General features: G+C 53.3%; 1 protein-coding gene across 4 annotated transcripts in view; it reads left to right on the top strand.

The window, feature by feature from the left end:
* Positions 1-506: 506 nt before the first annotated feature.
* Positions 507-18651, top strand: part of LOC105933249 (nuclear factor I/A) — a 98103-nt gene continuing 79958 nt past the window's right edge. For 2 of the 4 annotated variants that reach the window (XM_036131769.1, XM_036131768.1), the window contains exon 1: positions 510-759. In XM_036131769.1, coding sequence (XP_035987662.1) covers positions 541-759 — 219 coding nt within the window. In that variant the 5' untranslated portion in view covers positions 510-540. Of the gene's footprint in view, positions 760-18651 lie in introns of all 4 variants that reach the window. The other 2 variants (XM_036131767.1, XM_036131766.1) reach the window with 2 other exon arrangements.

The following is an 18651-nucleotide window of genomic DNA, read 5'->3' as shown; positions in this document are numbered from 1 at the left end:
ATGTTTTATTCTATATTCTTTATTTTTAGTCATTCATGTGAATAATTAATAAAAGTTGTTCTGGAAGACAAACATCAAACCAGATTTCCCTGAAGGCAAAATAAATCAGAACCAACCAGGTCTCCTCGGACTGGGTTCGGTTCCGAACTGAAGCAGAACTAAACCTCATCAACCAGACCCGAAAGTCCGGGACGCCAGAAGCTCCGTCCGGGTCAGAACCGGGTCCGGAGGTCCGGCTCAGGCCCGGAGCGTGCCTGCGGAGCGTGCACGCGCTCCTTCAGTCAGCAGGTACTTAAACCTGAGGGGGGGGGGGGGGGGTCACGTGGGTTCACCTCTCCTCCTGATGATGATGATGATGAAGCGCTAATTAAAGCTGAGGAGGAAGGAGCTGTGTGTGTTGGGGGGGGGGGGGGGGGGGGGGGGGGGGGGGGGCAGAGGGGGGGGGGGGGGGGGTGATGGGGGGGGGGGGGGGGGGGGTCCTGCAGCAGCCTGCTCACCTTGCCACGGGCTCCACACCAGATTGGTCGCTTTTTTTTACCCATGATTCCTGGTGCGCAGCGACTACATGTTGGCCGTCATGCTGGAACGAGCGTCTCCTCCGTGGGGCTCCTGATGCGCGCAGAGCCGAGCCGAGCCGAGCCGAACCGAGCCGAACCGCGGCAGATGAGGCTCTCTGACGGCGGCATGGCGGCCAAAAGTTCCGAAGGCTCCATCAAATGGCAGCTGTGCTACGACATCTCCGCCCGAACCTGGTGGATGGTGAGCTGGCTCAACTTTTTGCTTTTTGCTGGTTCCGTCTGTCTTCCTCCAGAGCGGCTCCAGTCCTCCTCTTCTTCCTCCTCTTCTTCCTCCTCTTCTTTCTCCTCTTCTTGGTTCTGTTCGCAACTTTTCCCTCCGTGTCGCTTCGCTCCACTTTTACGCTCCCCGGTCCGGTGCCGCCGTGCGCCCCGCTGGCTGCGCGCCGCGGCGCCGCGTCTCCGCCGCAGAGCGTCCGGCGGTGTGTTCGCGCTCTGCGGCTCCTCGCCTCCCCCGCCGGGCGGCTCTACCGGCCCGCTGCCGAGCGGTCCCGGTTCGGACGGGGCCCGGTGCCATGGGCCGGGCCCCGCTTGGCAGCGTCTGTGATCAGCGGGGCCAGGCGACCTCTGACACCCTGTCAGTGAGGGTGCTGGGAGGGGGCGGCGCAGGGGGATTCTGGCGGGTTCTGGGGGGGGGGAGGGGGTTCATAATGGTTCTTTGTGTTCTGGTGGTCCAAATGAGCAGGAACACGAAGCTCCGCGCTGCCAGCGCTCATTGTCGGACAGCTCGTTACCGGGTCACAGCGGCCTGAGCACGGCGCGGAGCGGCCGGCCGGCCGGACGGAGGGGCGGGCGGCTGCAGGTTCGGCTGCAGGTTCGGCTGCAGGTTCGGCCGCAGGTTCGGCTGCAGGTTCGGCTGCAGGTTCGGCTGCAGGTTCGGGATCAGTAGAAACAGAGACGGCTTCATTTTCTCCGGACCAGGACCGCAGAGCCAGAGTTCTGCACCTTTTGGACCCAGACGCTCAGCGCGGGACACGCAGCAGCGGCTCCGTCCCGCCTGGACCACGGACCCGAGTGTTCTGCTGGTTCGGTTCCGGTTCTGTTCTGGTACGGATCAGCGGCTTGTTGCGCTCAAAACGACATTCAGACCGTTTTTATTATTTGTTTACAATTTAAAGATTTTTAAATTAATTCTTTTTATTTTGTTTTATTTCACTTTATTTGAATTTATTTCATTTCATTTATTTTATTTTATTTCATGTCATTTAATTGATTTTATTTATGTCATTTAATTGATTTTATTTTAATTTAGTTTATTTCATGTAATTTAATTTAGTTTATTTCATGTCATTTATTTTATTTCATGTAATTTAATTGATTTTATTTAACTTTATTTGGATCAGTCATTTCAGGCCGCGGCCGGTTCCGCTGCATTTTAGTTTAATTCTTACTTTGGGTCCAACAAGCCGAACTGCGCTCCGGGTTTTCTAATAATTAAACTTATTCTAAAGGTTCGGTTCTGGGTCTCTGGTTCTAGAATTAAATTTCCTGCAGCTGTAGATTTTAATTTAAATGAGATCCAATTTGGTTCTAAAGGAGAATTTCTGGTTCCGTTTTAAACCTACAAATAATTCGTTTTTGAAATAAATGTTTAATTCTCCCTGAAAAATAAAAAATAAAATAATAAACTGAGGCGTAAAAATCTGAGTTGGACCGGAACATGTTCCGGATTTTAGTGAGACGGCAGCAGGAAAGTTCGGTTCGTTTTTAGTAAAATGTGGACAAAAAGGAGCGAACTGGACCGGCGAGGCGAACCCGCAGCAGCAGGTCCGGAACCACATGGAGGATTTTCGGTTTGGATTAAATTTGTTTTTCTCATTACTGATCGGAACCGAGCGCAGAGGACTGGGCTGTTCCTGCCGGTGCCGGCCCGGCACGATGTGAGCCGAACCGGGCCAGGAGCCGTCAGACGGGGCAGAGGCTGCGACAGGAACCAGGTGGAGCAAACGGAACATTTTACCCAGATCAGAACCCAGACTGGGTTCTGCGGTACCGAGACCCACCGCGCTGTTTACAGCTGCCGGTCCAGTTTGCGAGGAGCAGAACCGCCGCGGACGTGTTCCGATGAGTTCTGTATGTAATAAAGGGAAGAAATAAATTAAATTACATCCAATAAAAATAAATAAATGGGTCTAAAAAATCAACGGAACCATTTTAACAGCAGAACAATTTCAGCGCGTTGGACTGAACGAGTTTCTGATTCAGTCAGAACCTCGGAACCACGCGAAACAATTAAAAGTGGGCCGAGAAATACTTCCACGGATCATTTAGGAGAATTCTGACCCGTCTTCATAGGTTCCCTGGTTCTGGTTCTGCTGGGATGTCTGCGCTCCTGTTTGGTTCTGTTTCACCAGGGTGGGTCTTTACTAAATGGTTCCGTTAACGGGAACCGCCCGAGGAGCCGGTTCTGTCCGAGTTCTGCTCATGCTGGCTCCTTCAGACTCAGGGAGCTTGACCCGGTTCTGTGTGTGTTGGTTTTGTTACTCTGCTAATCCTCTGCTCGGGGGTCCAAGCCCGGTTCTGAAGCTGCAGAACTCCGCTTTTAGGGTTCTGCCTTAATGCAGGTACTAAACCCAACAGAACCGCAACATTAATAAGACTGTATTCATTTAGCCTCCTTTCTGACCCGTTTCTGAGCTGGTTCTGACCGTATTTGGAAGTTGGTTCTGATCCGTTTCTGAGCTGGTTCTGACCGTATTTGGAAGTTGGTTCTGATCCGTTTCTGACCTGGTTCTGACCGTAATTGGAAGTTGGTTCTGACCCGTTTCTGACCTGGTTCTGACCGTATTTGGAAGTTGGTTCTGATCCGTTTCTGACCTGGTTCTGACCGTATTTGGAGCTGGTTCTGATCGTGTCTGAGCTGTTTTCGGGTTTGTTTTGCCTCATTCCTGAGGTGGTTCTGATGCATCTCTGACCCGAATGGTGCAGAACTTTTCGGCGGTTGCTGCTGGTAATTTTACCGACCCGGTTCAGAATTCTTTGACTGAACAGAAGTTCTGACTGAACAGAACCCGCTCAGTTTAAAGCCCAAACCCAACCTTTTCCAAAGGTTTTGGTCCTGCTAGCAACAGCAGTGGGGCTTCGTTCCAGAACCGGGTCTGGTTCTGGTTCCTTTACCCCCCAGACGGGCCCTGGCTGTTAGTCAGCGTCTGATTGGTTAATTTTCCGGATGACGGCGGCTCGGGTCGGTGTGAGCGCTACCAGGCCTGCTGTGGTTCTGTGTGAGCCGGGCCTGTTTCTGATTTGGACCGGGCCTCAGCAGCCCGACATGATTACTGGAGGAAATTGGAGGATTAGAGTCGTCTGCTGGAACTTCCTGAGCACGCCGTCCGCCGCCGGCGCCGCCGCCGCGCCTGTCCTGTGGCGTGGAGAGGGTGACATCACGGTGACATCACGGTGACATCACGGTGACATCACCATGACGTCACGTAGTTCTGACCGTGTGGACCGCCGGTTCTGATCAAACGTTTTAGAACATGTTTGAGTCAAAGCTCTGAGCATTTTACGTACCTGGTTCTGCTGGGTTTCCGGTTCTGGTCCCACGCGTTAACGGACCGATCCGAGCCGGGCCTGGTTCTGCTGGGTTTCTGGTTCTGGTCCCTCACGTTAACGGACCGATCCGAGCCGGGCCTGGTTCTGAACATCAACGAGCCAAAAACACAGAACCGGGTTTCTTCTGTTTGAATCCGTTGATTCAGAGATGCATCAGAACATTCTGCTTTGGGTTCTGGTACCGATACATTCGTCTAGCACCAGTATAGGGTTCTGGCCCGGCCGTGATGGACCCGGTCCTGTTTGGACCTCCACGTGTCAGCTGTCCCTCCAGAACCATCAGAGTTTAACCGGGTCACAGGAAGCCCATTTAGGTTTCCTCCACAATGTGGAGCCTAGAGTGTGGTGGTGGTTCTGACCCGGTAACTATCCAGAACCTTTTGGATTTAACCTCCTTTCCAGCTCACAACTGTCTCTGTACCGGGTCCAAGTGCTGTAGAACCCGTCTGTGCAGCTGCTTCACACTGCAGCCGTGGTTCTGACCCGTCCAGAACCCCTGTCCTGCCTTCATGTTGTTGTCCAGACAGAACTTCAGGTTCTGCTGGTGTTCTGCAGGTCTTAGGGAATTCTGAGCTGCAGGAGAACCAGGCCCGGTTCACAGGTTCTGGTGACAGATGAATGACCTGTGGACTCTGTGGACAGAGCAGGTTTAGTAGAGCTCAGCGGGTCAATGACAGAACCAGAACCTCTGCTCATCAGTCCGGATCAGGTGGAGGAGCGGTTCTGAAGGCTGTCCTCACCTTGAAGGTTAAAGTTCTCCGTGGTTCTCCCGACCGGTCCAGTAGAACCTCTTCAGTCGCAGCAGAATCCAGAACAAGAGATTCACCAAAAACCCGTTTTTCTCTGAGCAGGAATGTGCGGCTCTCAGAACCGGGTCACGGTCGTCTCAGAACACGCTCCCCGGGTCACTGCCCCTTCCAGAACCACCAGAACCCGGTATCACCGCCCCCAGTTGGACTCTGGATCCGACCGTTCCTCCCTGGTGAAGAGCATCTTCAGTGGTTCTGATGCACCCAGAACCAGGACCACTGACGTCTGCAGCAGCTGCTTAGATGATCTGAAACCCAAACGGACCCAGGTTCTGGATGTTCCTCTCTGAAAGTTCTGGTTAAATTCTGCATTAAAAAGTGGAAGAAACGAACTTTAACTGGAAAGAGAAAAAACAGATTTTAAGTTTCACTTCAAAGGAGAGACACCAGCGGTTCTGTTCTGCTTGGTTCTCCTGGGCAGTGCAGCAGAACCTGAGGACTGGATGAGGTTCTGCAGCACCACACTCACAGTGCCTGAAACGCTGGTTCTGGATGCAGGTTGATTTGGACCAGAACGTTTGTGCAGAACTCAGTCCAGTTTATTTCTGCAGGTTCACAACACGACACATGAGGGTTCTTCCCAGAATCCGTTCAGAACCTCCAGACAGGTCGGACAGAGGAGAACCTCCAGCAGAACCAGAACCAGGCTCAGTGTGAACGCTCATCTGCCTCCACCCACTGGGGCTTAGAGAAGACAGAGCAGAGACACAGAAAGCTCAGAAGCTCACATTGACCCAGGAGTACTTTCTATGTTAGAGAAGACAGAGCAGAGACACAGAAAGCTCAGAAGCTCACATTGACCCAGGAGTACTTTCTATGTTAGAGAAGACAGAGCAGAGACACAGAAAGCACAGAAGCTCACATTGACCCAGGAGTACTTTCTATGTTAGAGAAGACAGAGCAGAGACACAGAAAGCACAGAAGCTCACATTGACCCAGGAGTACTTTCTATGGTAGAGAAGACAGAGCAGAGACACAGAAAGCTCAGAAGCTCACATTGACCCAGGAGTACTTTCTATGTTAGAGAAGACAGAGCAGAGACACAGAAAGCTCAGAAGCTCACATTGACCCAGGAGTACTTTCTATGTTAGATGGTAATAGAGGATGATCTGCCTCCCCTGATGATGTCACAGCTAACAGAACACCATACCAGGTGTACCTTCTATGACCAGGTGTACCTTCTATGACCAGGTGTACCTTCTATGACCAGGTGTACCTTCTTTGACCAGGTGTACCTTTTATGACCAGGTGTACCTTTTATGACCAGGTGTACCTTCTATGACCAGATGTACCTTCTATGACCAGGTGTACCTTCTATGACCAGGTGTACCTTCTATGACCAGGTGTACCTTCTTTGACCAGGTGTACCTTTTATGACCAGGTGTACCTTTTATGACCAGGTGTACCTTCTATGACCAGATGTACCTTCTATGACCAGGTGTACCTTCTATGACCAGATGTACCTTCTATGACCAGGTGTACCTTCTATGACCAGGTGTACCTTCTATGTTACATGCTAATAGCAGACTAGCTCCGCTGGCAGCTCCATGGAAGTGTTTCCAGGTGAACAGTGGTTCAGGTGGATCAGCCAATCAGCTCTCTCCGTTTCCTCCATCTTCCTGCTTCAGACTCTCCTCCTCTCTGCTGTACCCAGGTACCCAGGTACTCGTGTTCTCTGGACTGTTCCATCAGGCTTTGCTCTCAGAACTTTATCTCCTTCAGCGCTCCGTTGGTACCATCAGAACCTGGCAGCCGGTTCCCACTTTGGACCGCTCTGCATCCGGTTCTGAAATGACCCGTGTTGATTCCTCTAGAGATTTATTTTATGAAAATAGAGAAATCTTGTTTGTAGATCAGATCTGATTGGCTCATTTTTTTGGCCCCTGACCCGCCGGGCCCTCAGCAGCGGGTCTCTCCAGCGCCGGGGAGGAACTTTGTTCCGCTCCTCTCTGCAGAATGTTCTAATTCAGCTTTCCAGCAGGAACGGCCTTATATGGTCAGGCCTTTGACTAGGCCACTCCAAGGTCCCCATTTAGCTGAAGGCCAGGGACGCCTGGTTCAGTTACAAACTGGGTCAACTGGACCCGTCTGGCACTAATTTACTGTGTTTCATGTTCTACTGAAGGAACAGGTCAGTGTTCCAGCTCGGTTCTGGTCCGGTGGGCCCGTGTGAGGGCTTCATCAGAGGTCCAGACGTGGTGCTGGAGATGCTAGGAGCCCAGTTCTGCTGGGTTGGGTCCAAATGAGGAGGATCTGCAGGCAGGGCAGAAGGTTCTGCTGGAGGTTCTGCTGGGAGGACACGCCAGGGTTCTAGTCCCGGTCTGGTTCTGGTTCTAGTTGTAAACTGATTCCCATCACAGCTGATGGGTTATCTGGGTTTGGGTCAGGTTCTGGTGTGGCAGAGGTCCGTGCCGCTCTGAGTTCAGAACCGGTTCCTGTGGCAGGTAATGGGCCGGCTGTGTGAGGAGCAGGAGAACAAAGCGGCCGTTGTTGTGGAGCGGGTTCTCTGCCAGGTCCGGATCAGTATCAGGAGCAGCTTTCATCCCGGCGAGGCGGATCCGGTTCTCTGTCCCGGCTCCGCCCAGAACCAACAAACCGGACCTCTGCTTCACGGCCCGGTTCACAAGCAGCACCCCCTGCTGGAGATCCAGACGTGTCCGCAGGGAGAACCGGTTCTGACGGCAGGAGGCCCAGCTGGACAGTACCGTGGTTCTGATGCTGAAGGTCCTACAGAACCTGGTTCCTGATGCTGAAGGTCCTACAGAACCTGGTTCTGATGCTGAAGGTCCTACAGAACCTGGTTCCTGGTGAGGAAGGTCCTACAGAACCTGGTTCCTGGTGAGGAAGGCCGTGGAGGCGCCACGCAGCTCTCTGCGTCTGAAGGCCTCCTGAGGCTGGAGGTCAGAAGATACCATAGAAGAAGACCTCTGGTGGTTCTGCTCTGACCCGGCTCGGTCCATTAGCTGCAGCCTGGTCCAGGTCCAGTCTGAGAGACCAAGGCGGTTCTGGGCTGCAGCTGCAGCATCAGGAGGTTCTGACCTCGCTGGTGAAGCGCCCCCTGCTGGCCAAGCAGAACGCCGTGCAGCTGGAGCCATGATCTGGAACCGGGGCGGAACCAGAACTTCACCACCTGGTTCAGTGGCACTGCTGGGGGGGAACCAGAACCAGGGAGAAGTTTCAAAAAGTTCTGATGTTTCACCTCTGAACCCAAAGCTGAGGAGTCGGCTAAAGGCTCTGATTGGTCAGCTCCAGGCCTCCATCAGAGGCAGGAGCCAATCAGAGGCCAGGCTGAGGTGGGATCTGTTGTGATTGTGACAGAGAAATGTTGGAACCAGAACCAGAAACACCATCTGCTGCGTGTTTTTGGGCCGGCGCCACGGCGCCTGTGCTGCCAGCTGAGGTGTCAGTCTGCAGGCTGTTTGCTGCTGGTTCCGTTGGCGCCGGCGGCCCGCTGCCACGTTCCGCTGTCACGTTCCGCTGCCATGTTCCGCTGCCATGTTCCGCTCAGTAAACATCACCTGTTCTGTCACACAGCCGTCAGCGTTCTGGCCCGCAAACGGCGCCGCTCATTATTCCTGTTTTCTCTCTGAGCTTCACGCCTTGCTGTGCATCTGATCCAGAGAGAAGCTGAACCGGCTTCTGTTGCTCTGGGTCAGAACCGGTTCCCCAGCAGAACCTGCTGACCTGCTGAGCGTTAGAACAGTAATGATGCATTTTTCTGCCAGAACTACAGAACCGGAGCAGCTCAGAGGTCCAGAGCGGTCTGGACCCAGGAAGGTTCTGAGCAGATACGGTTCTGCAGGCATCGCCCTGTCCCAGCATCTAGACCCGTTCCACCTAGAACATCAGAACCCTTCATTCATTCAGCTGTCCCCGGAACGGACCGGCAGGGAGCAGCAGCCAGAACCAGCAGAACCTCCTGAGGAGAACACGTCCTCCTCCAGCAGCTGACCTCTGCCTCCTGGTTCTGCTGCCTTCACTGACCAGAACAAAGATTGGACTTTTGGGTTCCGGCTCATGTTGTCGGCCTGCAGCCGAGGTTCTGGAGCATGTCGGACCAGAACCGGCCGTGCTGCTGCAGAGAAACATCTCCAGGAGAACCAGAGCCGTCCTCTGATGGTCTGCAGAAGCTTCCATGGAGCTGCTGGTGTCAGATCATCGGACCGCCGGTCCTGGAGGCGGCCCGGGTCCGATTGTTCTGCTGATAACAGAACCTGGAGCCGCTCCGGTTCCTGCAGATCCAGCTGCTGTGGAACGCCGTGATCCCATCAGAGCGTTCCACAGCAGCGCTCTGAGCGATTAAGCAATTCCACTAATGGACCTGAGAGAACCAGGAGCGCCGCTCAGGCCCGGCTGATCCGATTAGGCTGCCAGATGTTGGCGGATCAGAACCCTCCTGGTTAGAGTCCAGCACCGTGTTCTGGACCGGAGGTTGCTCCTGCGTCACAGGACTCTGCTGACTGAAGAGGTTCCTCCACACAGAACACAGAACTGGAAAAGGTTCTGGACCGACGAAGCGGGCCGGGACAGGTTAGAGTTTATTTAAGGGTGGACTCATGAGTTCTGTTCAAAAGTCCAAAGATGTTCCGGTGGAAGTGAGATTCTGCTGGTTCTGCTGGTCAGCAGACTGGTTCTGATTAGATGTCTGGGAACTGTAACTGGGCTGAAGATGATGTAAAAACATCAGAACCTTCAGAAGGTTCTGGATAAGTCTGGATCAAGTAAAAGATGATGACTGGATCGGAACCGGACCTGTCCTGGAGGCGTGACGTCAGAGCGGCGCCGTGTGAGCCGCTGACCTGCAGGAGGCGCCAGAGTCCTCCGCTCTCCTCCACCCAGGAGGCCGAGCAGCCAGGTGTGTGCAGGACCAGGTACGCTCACCTGGAAGGCTGACAGCTGGAGACCCTGCAGCCCCCAGGAACCCGCCCACTGGGGAGGTCCTCTGAGGGAGCATCCTGGGATCCAGGACCTCCAGGACCTCCAGAACCTCCAGGACCTCCAGAACCTCCAGGACCTCCAGGACCTCCAGAACCTCCAGAACCTCCAGGACCTCCAGGACCTCCAGAACCTCCAGGACCTCCAGAACCTCCAGGACCTCCAGGACCTCCAGGACCTCCAGGACCTCCAGAGGCCAGTTGATGCTGGAGAAGATGAGGATGCAGCATGTTCTCAGAGCAGAACCTCGGGTCCAGAACCTTAGGAGCGTTTTCAGGCTGATGGTGATGAAAGAGTCCAGCTGGTCCCCAACCAGCTGCTCCACCCCGGGTCAGGGGGGGGGGGGGGGGCAGTCAGGGCCGCTCTCCTGCAGATGTTGCCAGCTTTACCTCAGGGTCACCTTGGATGAGCCCCCCCCCCCCCGGTGGACAGATGGCGCCCTGCTTAATCCAGCGTGGGGGTCTGCACATGCTCAGTGGGTGTGTTGAGAGGCTGCACTGAGCTGGGGGGGGGGGGGGGGGGTTCTGGTTCCACATCATCATGAGGTTGTTAGACTCCAAGCTGCTTCACTTCAGAACCCAAACCGTCCTTCAGGTCCAACTCCTCCGTGGTTGAGGTTCTGCTGCGCCGCTGGTTCTGTTTCATGGCCGTCTGAGAACCAGACCTGGTTCCTGCAGAGCTCCTGGTTCTCCCGGCTGTTCTAACAGGGAGGTTCTTCCAGTGTGAGTGCTGTGGTGCTGCAGGTCAGCGACCCGACAGGTCCAGTTGCAGGTGAGGCCGTCCTCCTCAGCCTGAAACCAGAGCCGTTCTCAGGCTGCCGTTCTCAGGCTGCTGTTCTCAGGCTGCCGTTCTCAGGCTGCTGTTCTCAGGCTGCTGGTGGAGGAGTGGATTGGGTGTCCAGGGCGGCTGCAGAGGCCACAGAGCGTCCTGCCGTCTCAGCTGGTGACGCTGACATGGTGCATGCTGGGATTCTGGGCCGCTCTGCGTCTGAATGGCTTTTCTGGATTCTTTAAACCGAGCCGACACCGAGAGAGCAGAACCTCAGGGAACCTGGAGTTTATCTGCAGATACAGACAGGAAGCCGTGGAAATAGAACCTCAGCAGCAGGAGGAGGAGGAAGAGGAGGAGGAAGAGGAGGAGGAGGAAGAGGAGGAGGAAGAGGAGGAGGAGGAGGAGGAGGAAGAGGAGGAGGAGGAGGAGGAGAGGCTGACACACACCCGTTTCCAGGAGTCTTTGCTAGCTGTGGCTCGCACTGAGCAACCTGCAGTTGGAGCGCTGCTGGTTTTAGGGAGGAGAAAGAAGCCATCAGAGAACAGAGGAGGAGGAGTTTACAGCTCGGTTCTCCATCACGTTCCAGAGAGATTACATCAGCATCTCCTCATGGTTCAGGAGACCAAGTCCTCCTCTCACACCAAGCAGCAGCTTCTAACCACCAGGACAGAGATGGTGGGGAGCGTTTAGGCCTCCACAGGCTGGCACCGCCCTGATCTTAGCGTTCATCTAAACATGTTTGTGCAGCATCAGGTTCCACCTTGGATGCACTCATGCTAGCTGATGGAGTTCTGCTGGAACCAGGTCAGCTTCTCTGCTCCTCATCCATAACACCTACATCCACAGCAGAGAGGGCTGGACGCCTAAACATGCTTCCTTTGAGCCGATGCTTTCTTTTAGGCTACAAGCCCTAAACTGTGGCAGGATGTCCCAGCATGCACTGCACACTAGGTAAACTCCCCAGTACGCTGAGAAGTAGAATTTAAACAGCCATTACTGCGTAGCTGAAGACAGCCATGTATACACATTATTAACAAAATAAGTTCATCTGGGCGTTAGTGGTTCTTTAAAGGTAGAGACGAACTTTCCCCAAGTCCCTTTTTCAATGACTGCGTTAGAACGTCTTACCTGCTCCTCAGTGGGATCACATGGAAAAATCTCCTAAATCCTCTCTGGTCTCATTTATTTCTACTGAGATCTTCTTCTTCTCCTCATAATCAGGAACACGGTTCACTCCTAGTGACTCTCAGCCATGTTCAAAGTCTACGGTGAGAACAGCAGAGCTACAATGAACGGCTAACACCGAAGCTAACCGCTAAGCTAACTGCTAAGCTAACTGCTAAGCTAACCGCTAAGCTAACTGCTAAGCTAACCGGACACATAAACACTAGTGAGCAGCCAGCAAGCAGAAACTAACAGGAAGGAGCCAAACAGAATGATGCATGATGGACTACCAGTAGATTAGATGATTCCTTCAGACCCTGAGGGACGGATATTATCGGGTTTTAGGCTAAACTGGTCTTGGCACCACAGCCCCACAGCATGATGCCGCCACTGCCGTGCTTCACCGTTGATACTGTGTTCCTTAAGTGGGAAAGTCTCAGATTTAATCCAAACATGTCAGTCTTTGTCTCCTCTGATTGTTAAACAGATTTCTGGCTCGTCCACAGGGACAGCAGCACGTCTCAGGTCCATTTAGACCGGCTGGTTCTGTCCCGGTCCAGGACGTTAGTGGGCTGATTGGTGTTTGGTGAAACTGGCTTCACTGAGGAGCTCTGAACGTCCAGCCCAGTCTCCTCCAGCTGATGGAGCCTGTTGGGTTTTCCAGTCCTCGTTGTGGAAAGGTTCTGATTGGTTCTGTAAGACAGCCCCACCCTGCAGCAGGAGTACCAGAGCAACTCTACGTGTATTCAGCGCGGGGCGGTCGGAGGTCAGCCACCCAGACCTCTAACCGCAGCAGATTGGTTTGAAGTAATGAGGAGACGAGGAGGCCCGTCTTTCAGAAGCAGCTCACAGGCTTCCAGCTGCAGGAGGAAGCAGGAGGAAGCAGGTCTCATTGCTCGGTATCTCTGCAGGACTGGATCTAATAAAACTAAACTGGGCCTGAGGGGGAAGCAGCTGAACTTCCTGTAGCTGTGGGATTTATTTATTCGGAGGGTCCGTTTCAGGTCTCCAGAGCCGGCTGTAAACACAGAGCCCTCCTCCTCCTCCTCCTCCGTCCAGATTTATTTAGAATTCCCTGAAACCACTCTGCGCTGCAACCTGATCGCTGCGAGCTCATCAAAACGTCGCCGTTCCTGCAGATCTGCTGCGAAGGAAGTTCTCCCTGTTTGCTCTTTTCCTTTTCCAGCCCTCGGCCACTCACGCAAATAAATACCTTTCTGCTTAAACATACAGGGCCTAATTAATCCGGCCCATCTGTTCCCTCTCTGCACACACACCCTCTCCCTGCTGCCTCACGCTGCTCTGATAAGCGGGACAAAAGCAGACGTTTGAGGCTACTCCACACTCTGAGAGGTTCTGAGGCGGATGTTTTCTGACCGCCATGCAGAGGAAGGTTCTGATCCTGCCCGGTGTTTGGTGTCTGTTACTCATTGGGTCGGACAGGAAATAATTAATAGTTAATTTAAAACCAGATTTACATTTTTGGATCTGTTGCCATAAAAACCAGGAGTTAATGTTGGCTTGTTGCAGTCTGTGGGAACTTGGAGTCCAGTTAATTTATCCTGAGGGAGACGTCAATACGTTTAATTCTTTAAAGTGTTCTTTAGGTATTTAACCTTCATTTATCTCTAAAAGAAAAGACAGCTCATTTATTAAATATGATAGTAATAAATTATGCTTCAGTTTAAATTCTATAGGTCCAATTCTCAACATGTCGTCTAAAGTCAGCTTCCATCAGATCCTCCAGGGAGGAGAACCTCCAGCAGAACCAGAACCAGGCTCAGTGTGAACGCTCATCTGCCTCCACCCACTGGGGCTTAGAGAAGACAGAGCAGAGACACAGAAAGCACAGAAGCTCACATTGACCCAGGAGTACTTTCTATGTTAGAGAAGACAGAGCAGAGACACAGAAAGCTCAGAAGCTCACATTGACCCAGGAGTACTTTCTATGTTAGATGGTAATAGAGGATGATCTGCCTCCCCTGATGATGTCACAGCTAACAGAACGCCAGACCAGGTGTACCTTCTATGAAGAGAAAAATGACAGAGAACAAAAAGTTAAAAGCTGAAATAACAACAAACAATGCAGATTGGAGAGCAGCAATAATTTTAAATTTTAAATGAAGGGAAGCTAAAACAGGAGAAATATGATCCCTCTGGTTGATTTTCATCAGAACTCTTGCTGCAGCATTTTGGATCAGCTGAAGGCTTTGAACTGCATTTTGTGGACTTCCTGATAGTAAAGAATTACAATAGTCCAGCCTTGAAGTAACAAATGCATGGACTAGTTTTTCAGCATCACTCCTGGACAGAATGTTTCTAATTTTGGCGATATTCCTGAGGTGAAAAAAGGAAACTCTGGAAATCTGTTTAATATGAGATTTAAATGACATGTCTTGGTCAAAAATAACACCAAGATTTCTAATTTATTACGCTTTTATATCTTTATTTGCTCTACAGTGACTGTCATGTTCAACCTGTGGTGTCCAGGATGGTGTCTGTGATGGAATTAACGTAATAAATCATTAAAAACGGTTTTTTATTCTTTATTTTTACCGGGGGCTTCAATGAATTTGGTAAAATCTGAAAGGTCATGTTTGAACATTTATAGCAGATGTGCAGCGCATAAAATGTTTAGCAGCTAGCCGCAGAGCGACGTCAGGCTGGGTCGGGGGGGGGGGGGGCAGGACCACCCGTCCAACCTGAAAAAGAAAAGGAAGAGATAAACAGCAGCGCCACCAGCTGGTGTCAGCCGCAGCGTTAGAACCTGCTGCTGAGCTTTAGAACACGGAGCACGTTCTAAATTAAAGGTCAGGCAGTGATGTTGAACACAGAACAGCAGCGGTTCTGTCGGGACGTTCTACCTGCTGCTGTTTGTCTCCAGGCTGGAACATCTGGAGCTCCAGCTGAGGAGCTGCTGTCAGCTGGGGAACGTTTGCAGGAAGTTGGTTTAACCCTGAAGAAGAGAGTTTGGAACGTGCCTCCAGGGCTGCGGAGAACATTCCTGTGAGAACCGGACAGGAAATTACGGCTGGAGGGTCTGGATCAGCGGGAGTCTGGGAAGCTGCTCAGAGTCCAGAGGATCTGCAGAGGATCTCTGAAGATCTCTGAAGCTGGAGGTCTGGCTCTGACAGATGATCCGTCTGTGATTAACCAGCCAACGTCCCCTGGAGACCTGGAGAACATCTGGAACCGCTAGGGTAACCATCAGAACCTCAGCCACCGCTGGAGATGCAGACGGACCTGAGGAGGAGGAAGCAGCAGCTGCTGAAGGCCTTGGTTCTCCGTCAGTGGCCTCCACCCTGATGGTGGCTGTCCTCCTGAAGTCTCCTGCTTCATGTGGACCATGGAGTCAGGAAGATCTAGTTCCCTCCAGGTCTGGAGGAGACGCTGAGGGACCTCCAGGTCCAGAGACACAACTGGGCCGGAGCTGCTGCTGATGTGCAGATGTTCCTGATGTTCCTCCAGGTACACCTCGTTCTTCTCCTCTGAAGACCAGGCCCAGGCTGCCTGCAGGTGTGCCTGTTTTCTCCATCCACCTGCTGAGGTCCTGATCAGATCATCAGACGGTTCCTCTTCCTGATCCAGAAGAAAACTGTTCTGCAAAGCTCTCCAGGAAGAATGGGGGAACGGTTCTGGAGCATCTCGCTGGTTCTTTCTGGGTGAAAGAAGGAAGAAGAGTGAAGCTAGGAGCTGGTTCCTGAAGACACCAGGAGGCTGAGCGTCCCGAAGATCTGACCCACCTGAGCAGATCTTCCAGGATCCAGGATCCAGATTGGTTAGAACGTTCCCAGGAATGGATGCCGCTGGATCTACTGGACCTGCTGCACCTGCTGGATCTACTGGACCTGCTGGACCTGCTGGACCTGCTGGATCTGATGGATCTACTGGACCTACTCTCTTCATCATATTTAAGCTTTAGAGGTCAGCGGACAGAACCGGTTCTGCTGGTACTTGGACCTCCCTGTGCAGTCCAGGGGACAGCAGAGCTGCTGCATGCTGGGAACATCTCCGTCCTCCATGCTGGTAGGTCTGATGGTGGCTGTGGCTCCAGACTGCAGAGAACCGGACCTTCCTCTGGGCCCAGAGAACCGGACCTTCCTCTGGGCCCAGAGAACCGGACCTTCCTCTGGGCCCAGAGAACCGGACCTTCCTCTGGGCCCTGCGCTCTGCCTTCCAGGCTCCATCTGACCTGCAGATCTCTGCAGCTTCAGAGGCAGAAACTAGTCAGAAAGGAGTAGAACAGAAAATAATCCCAAGAGAAACAACAACAAATGTTCTTTTATTAAGAAGCTGGAACAGAATCAGCAGCAGGAACCTGCAGGAACCTGCAGGAGTCTCTCCCTGCTCCTGGGTCCAGCTCAGCCAGCAGGCCGGAGGAGGACCTCTCGCTGCTCCTGGGCCCCCGGGCCCCCGGGCCCCGGCAGAGCGGATCAGGAGGCCTGAGGAGGAGCCGCCATGTGTTTCTCATTAAGCGCTGCGGAAATAAGAGCTGAGCTGCTGGTTCCAGCCGAGGGGACGGAGAGGAGTCGGATCAAACCGAGCGGGGCCGGTCTGTCAGCAGCCGGTGGGCGGAGCGCTCAGGTGGAGCTGGGAGGTGGAGGATGTGGAGCTCCTGATCTGAGGAGGGCAGCGTGGGAGGTAATTATACCTCAGAGGTGGTCTGCACTCAGAGGAACCACAAACTGCTGCAGGAACACGTGAACTGAAGGTCCGCCCCGACAGAACACCTTCAGAACCATAGAATGAGAGTTCTGCTCAGAGGGGAACCAGAACCTGTGAGCTTCCATCAGAACCCAGGTTTTCTGGAAGTCCTGAAGAACACCAGGAGCTGCAGCCGTGCTCTGAAGGTTCCTCAGAGGGCGCGGAGGAGAACGTGGCAGAGCCGCTGGCTGCGTGCCCAGGTGGGGGGGGGGGGGTGAGTGATGGCGCCGCCTCGCCCCACTTCCTCCTGCAGCATCCTTCATGCTGTCGCCTCCTGCGGGGTCCATCACTCCTCTCTGAGGTCAGGCCCCCCCCCTCACAGCCGCCTCCTCCTGCAGGCCTGAAGGAGAACCGAGGCGTTGCTTCAGTTTCTGGGTCAGGTGCTGCTGGCCGGCTGTGAAAGCTTCAGGAAGTACCGACACCATCCAGAGGTTCTGTCCTGGTTCTGGTTCTGCTGCCACTCCTCAGAGGAGGCGCTGCTCCTGCAACCAGCCAGCAGGGGGCGGCCTTCCTCCACCTTTACTCCTCTCAGCTCATCGCTTCTGGCAGGACCCGTAGTTTCCTGGTTCTGGTTCTGGTTCTGGTTCTGAGGGATCTGTTCTGTGAGGTCCAGACTGGCGGCCCAAACGGTTCTGGAGCTGTTAGAACTGCAGAAAACAAGTTCTTCATGTTTTAAACCAATGAATCCCATCCGGCATTTTAAACCTTCATGTTGTTCTTTATTGTTTTTATTCAGTTCTATTTGTTAGAATAAGGTTCACATAAAAATGACGTTCTAGGCTCGTTCTGTTCTAAGGGCGCCTGCAGGTTCTGACCAATCAGGAAGCGTCCTACCTGCTTCTGATAGGTCACCTGAGTGCAAGCAGAGCCGCATTCTGATTGGCTGTCACCCTGAGCCCGCCTGCAGGTGTGCGTGCGTGTGTGTGTGCGTGTGTGTGTGTGCGTGCGTGCGTGCGTGCGTGTGTGCGTGCGTGTGTGTGTGCGTGTGTGTGTGTGCGTGCGTGTGTGTGTGCGTGTGTGTGTGTGTGTGCGTACGTGTGTGTGCGTGTGTGTGTGTGTGTGTGTGTGTGTGTGTGCGTGTGTGTGTGTGTGTGCGTGTGTGTGTGTGTGTGTGTGTGTGTGTGTGTGTGTGTGCGTGCGTGTGTGTGTGCGTGTGTGTGTGTGTGCGTACGTGTGTGTGTGCGTGTGTGTGTGTGCGTGTGTGTGTGTGTCTGTGTGTGTGTGTGCGTGTGTGTGCGTGTGTGTGTGTGCGTGTGTGTGTGTGCGTCTTCACAGACTTTGTTTAAATGTCTGTAAATATCTCCTGAGTTTCCACCAGAACCGGACCGTCTGAGTCCGGTTCTCCCGGTTCTCCCGGTTCTCCCTGCTGACCTGAGCTGTGATGAACGCAGCAGGTCTGCAGGAACCATCATGGTTCTGTTCCTGCGGTAGAGAACATGAATAACATCAGCATGTGTAACTGGGGGGGGGGGGGGGCATCCTCTCGCCTGCAGGCCTCCTCCTCTCTGCAGAGGAGGCGCCCAGTCGGGCCGGTTCTGGTGGTACTGGTAGCTGCGTGGGCGGCGAGAGAGAAGAAGAGAAGAAGAAGAATGTGAGGAGGCTGACCTCTGACCTCTCGCTGCTTTCCCTTCAGCGCTCTGCAGATATTTTGGTTCTCCGCAGCGATGGAGCTCTTCTCCTCCAGCGGATCCATAAACACGCAGCGCCGCTCTCTGAGGGAGGGAACCTCCCCCCCCCCCGACCCCCAGACCCCCAGACCAGGAGCCCGGGCTGCGTTCCTCAAGAACCTCCGGGATGTTCGGTTCTAAGGTTCAGGAGAACCACACATAATCGCTGCTGCTTCAGAGGGCCTAGAATGCTGAGAACCTCCGTGGAACCCTGTTAAATTCAGACGGTTCCCTCTGGAGGCGCCGCTCTGCTCCTCAGGAGAACATCTCAGGGCGCTTCAGATGGGATTAAGGTTCTCTGCAGGTCCAACAGAACCAGGTTCCACCGCCCTTCCTCCGCAGGAAGAAACGAGGGCAGAAACCACACATGTGTTTTAAGTGATGTTCTAAGTGATGTTCTAAGTGACGTACTGGGTCGTGTTCTGGATCATGTTCTGTATAAAGTTCTGGATAAGGTTCTGGATAAGGTTCTGG

Source organism: Fundulus heteroclitus, unplaced genomic scaffold (genome assembly GCF_011125445.2).
Source record: "Fundulus heteroclitus isolate FHET01 unplaced genomic scaffold, MU-UCD_Fhet_4.1 scaffold_46, whole genome shotgun sequence".
Lineage (NCBI taxonomy): Eukaryota > Metazoa > Chordata > Actinopteri > Cyprinodontiformes > Fundulidae > Fundulus > Fundulus heteroclitus.
This window is presented reverse-complemented; position numbering and strand designations above follow the sequence as displayed.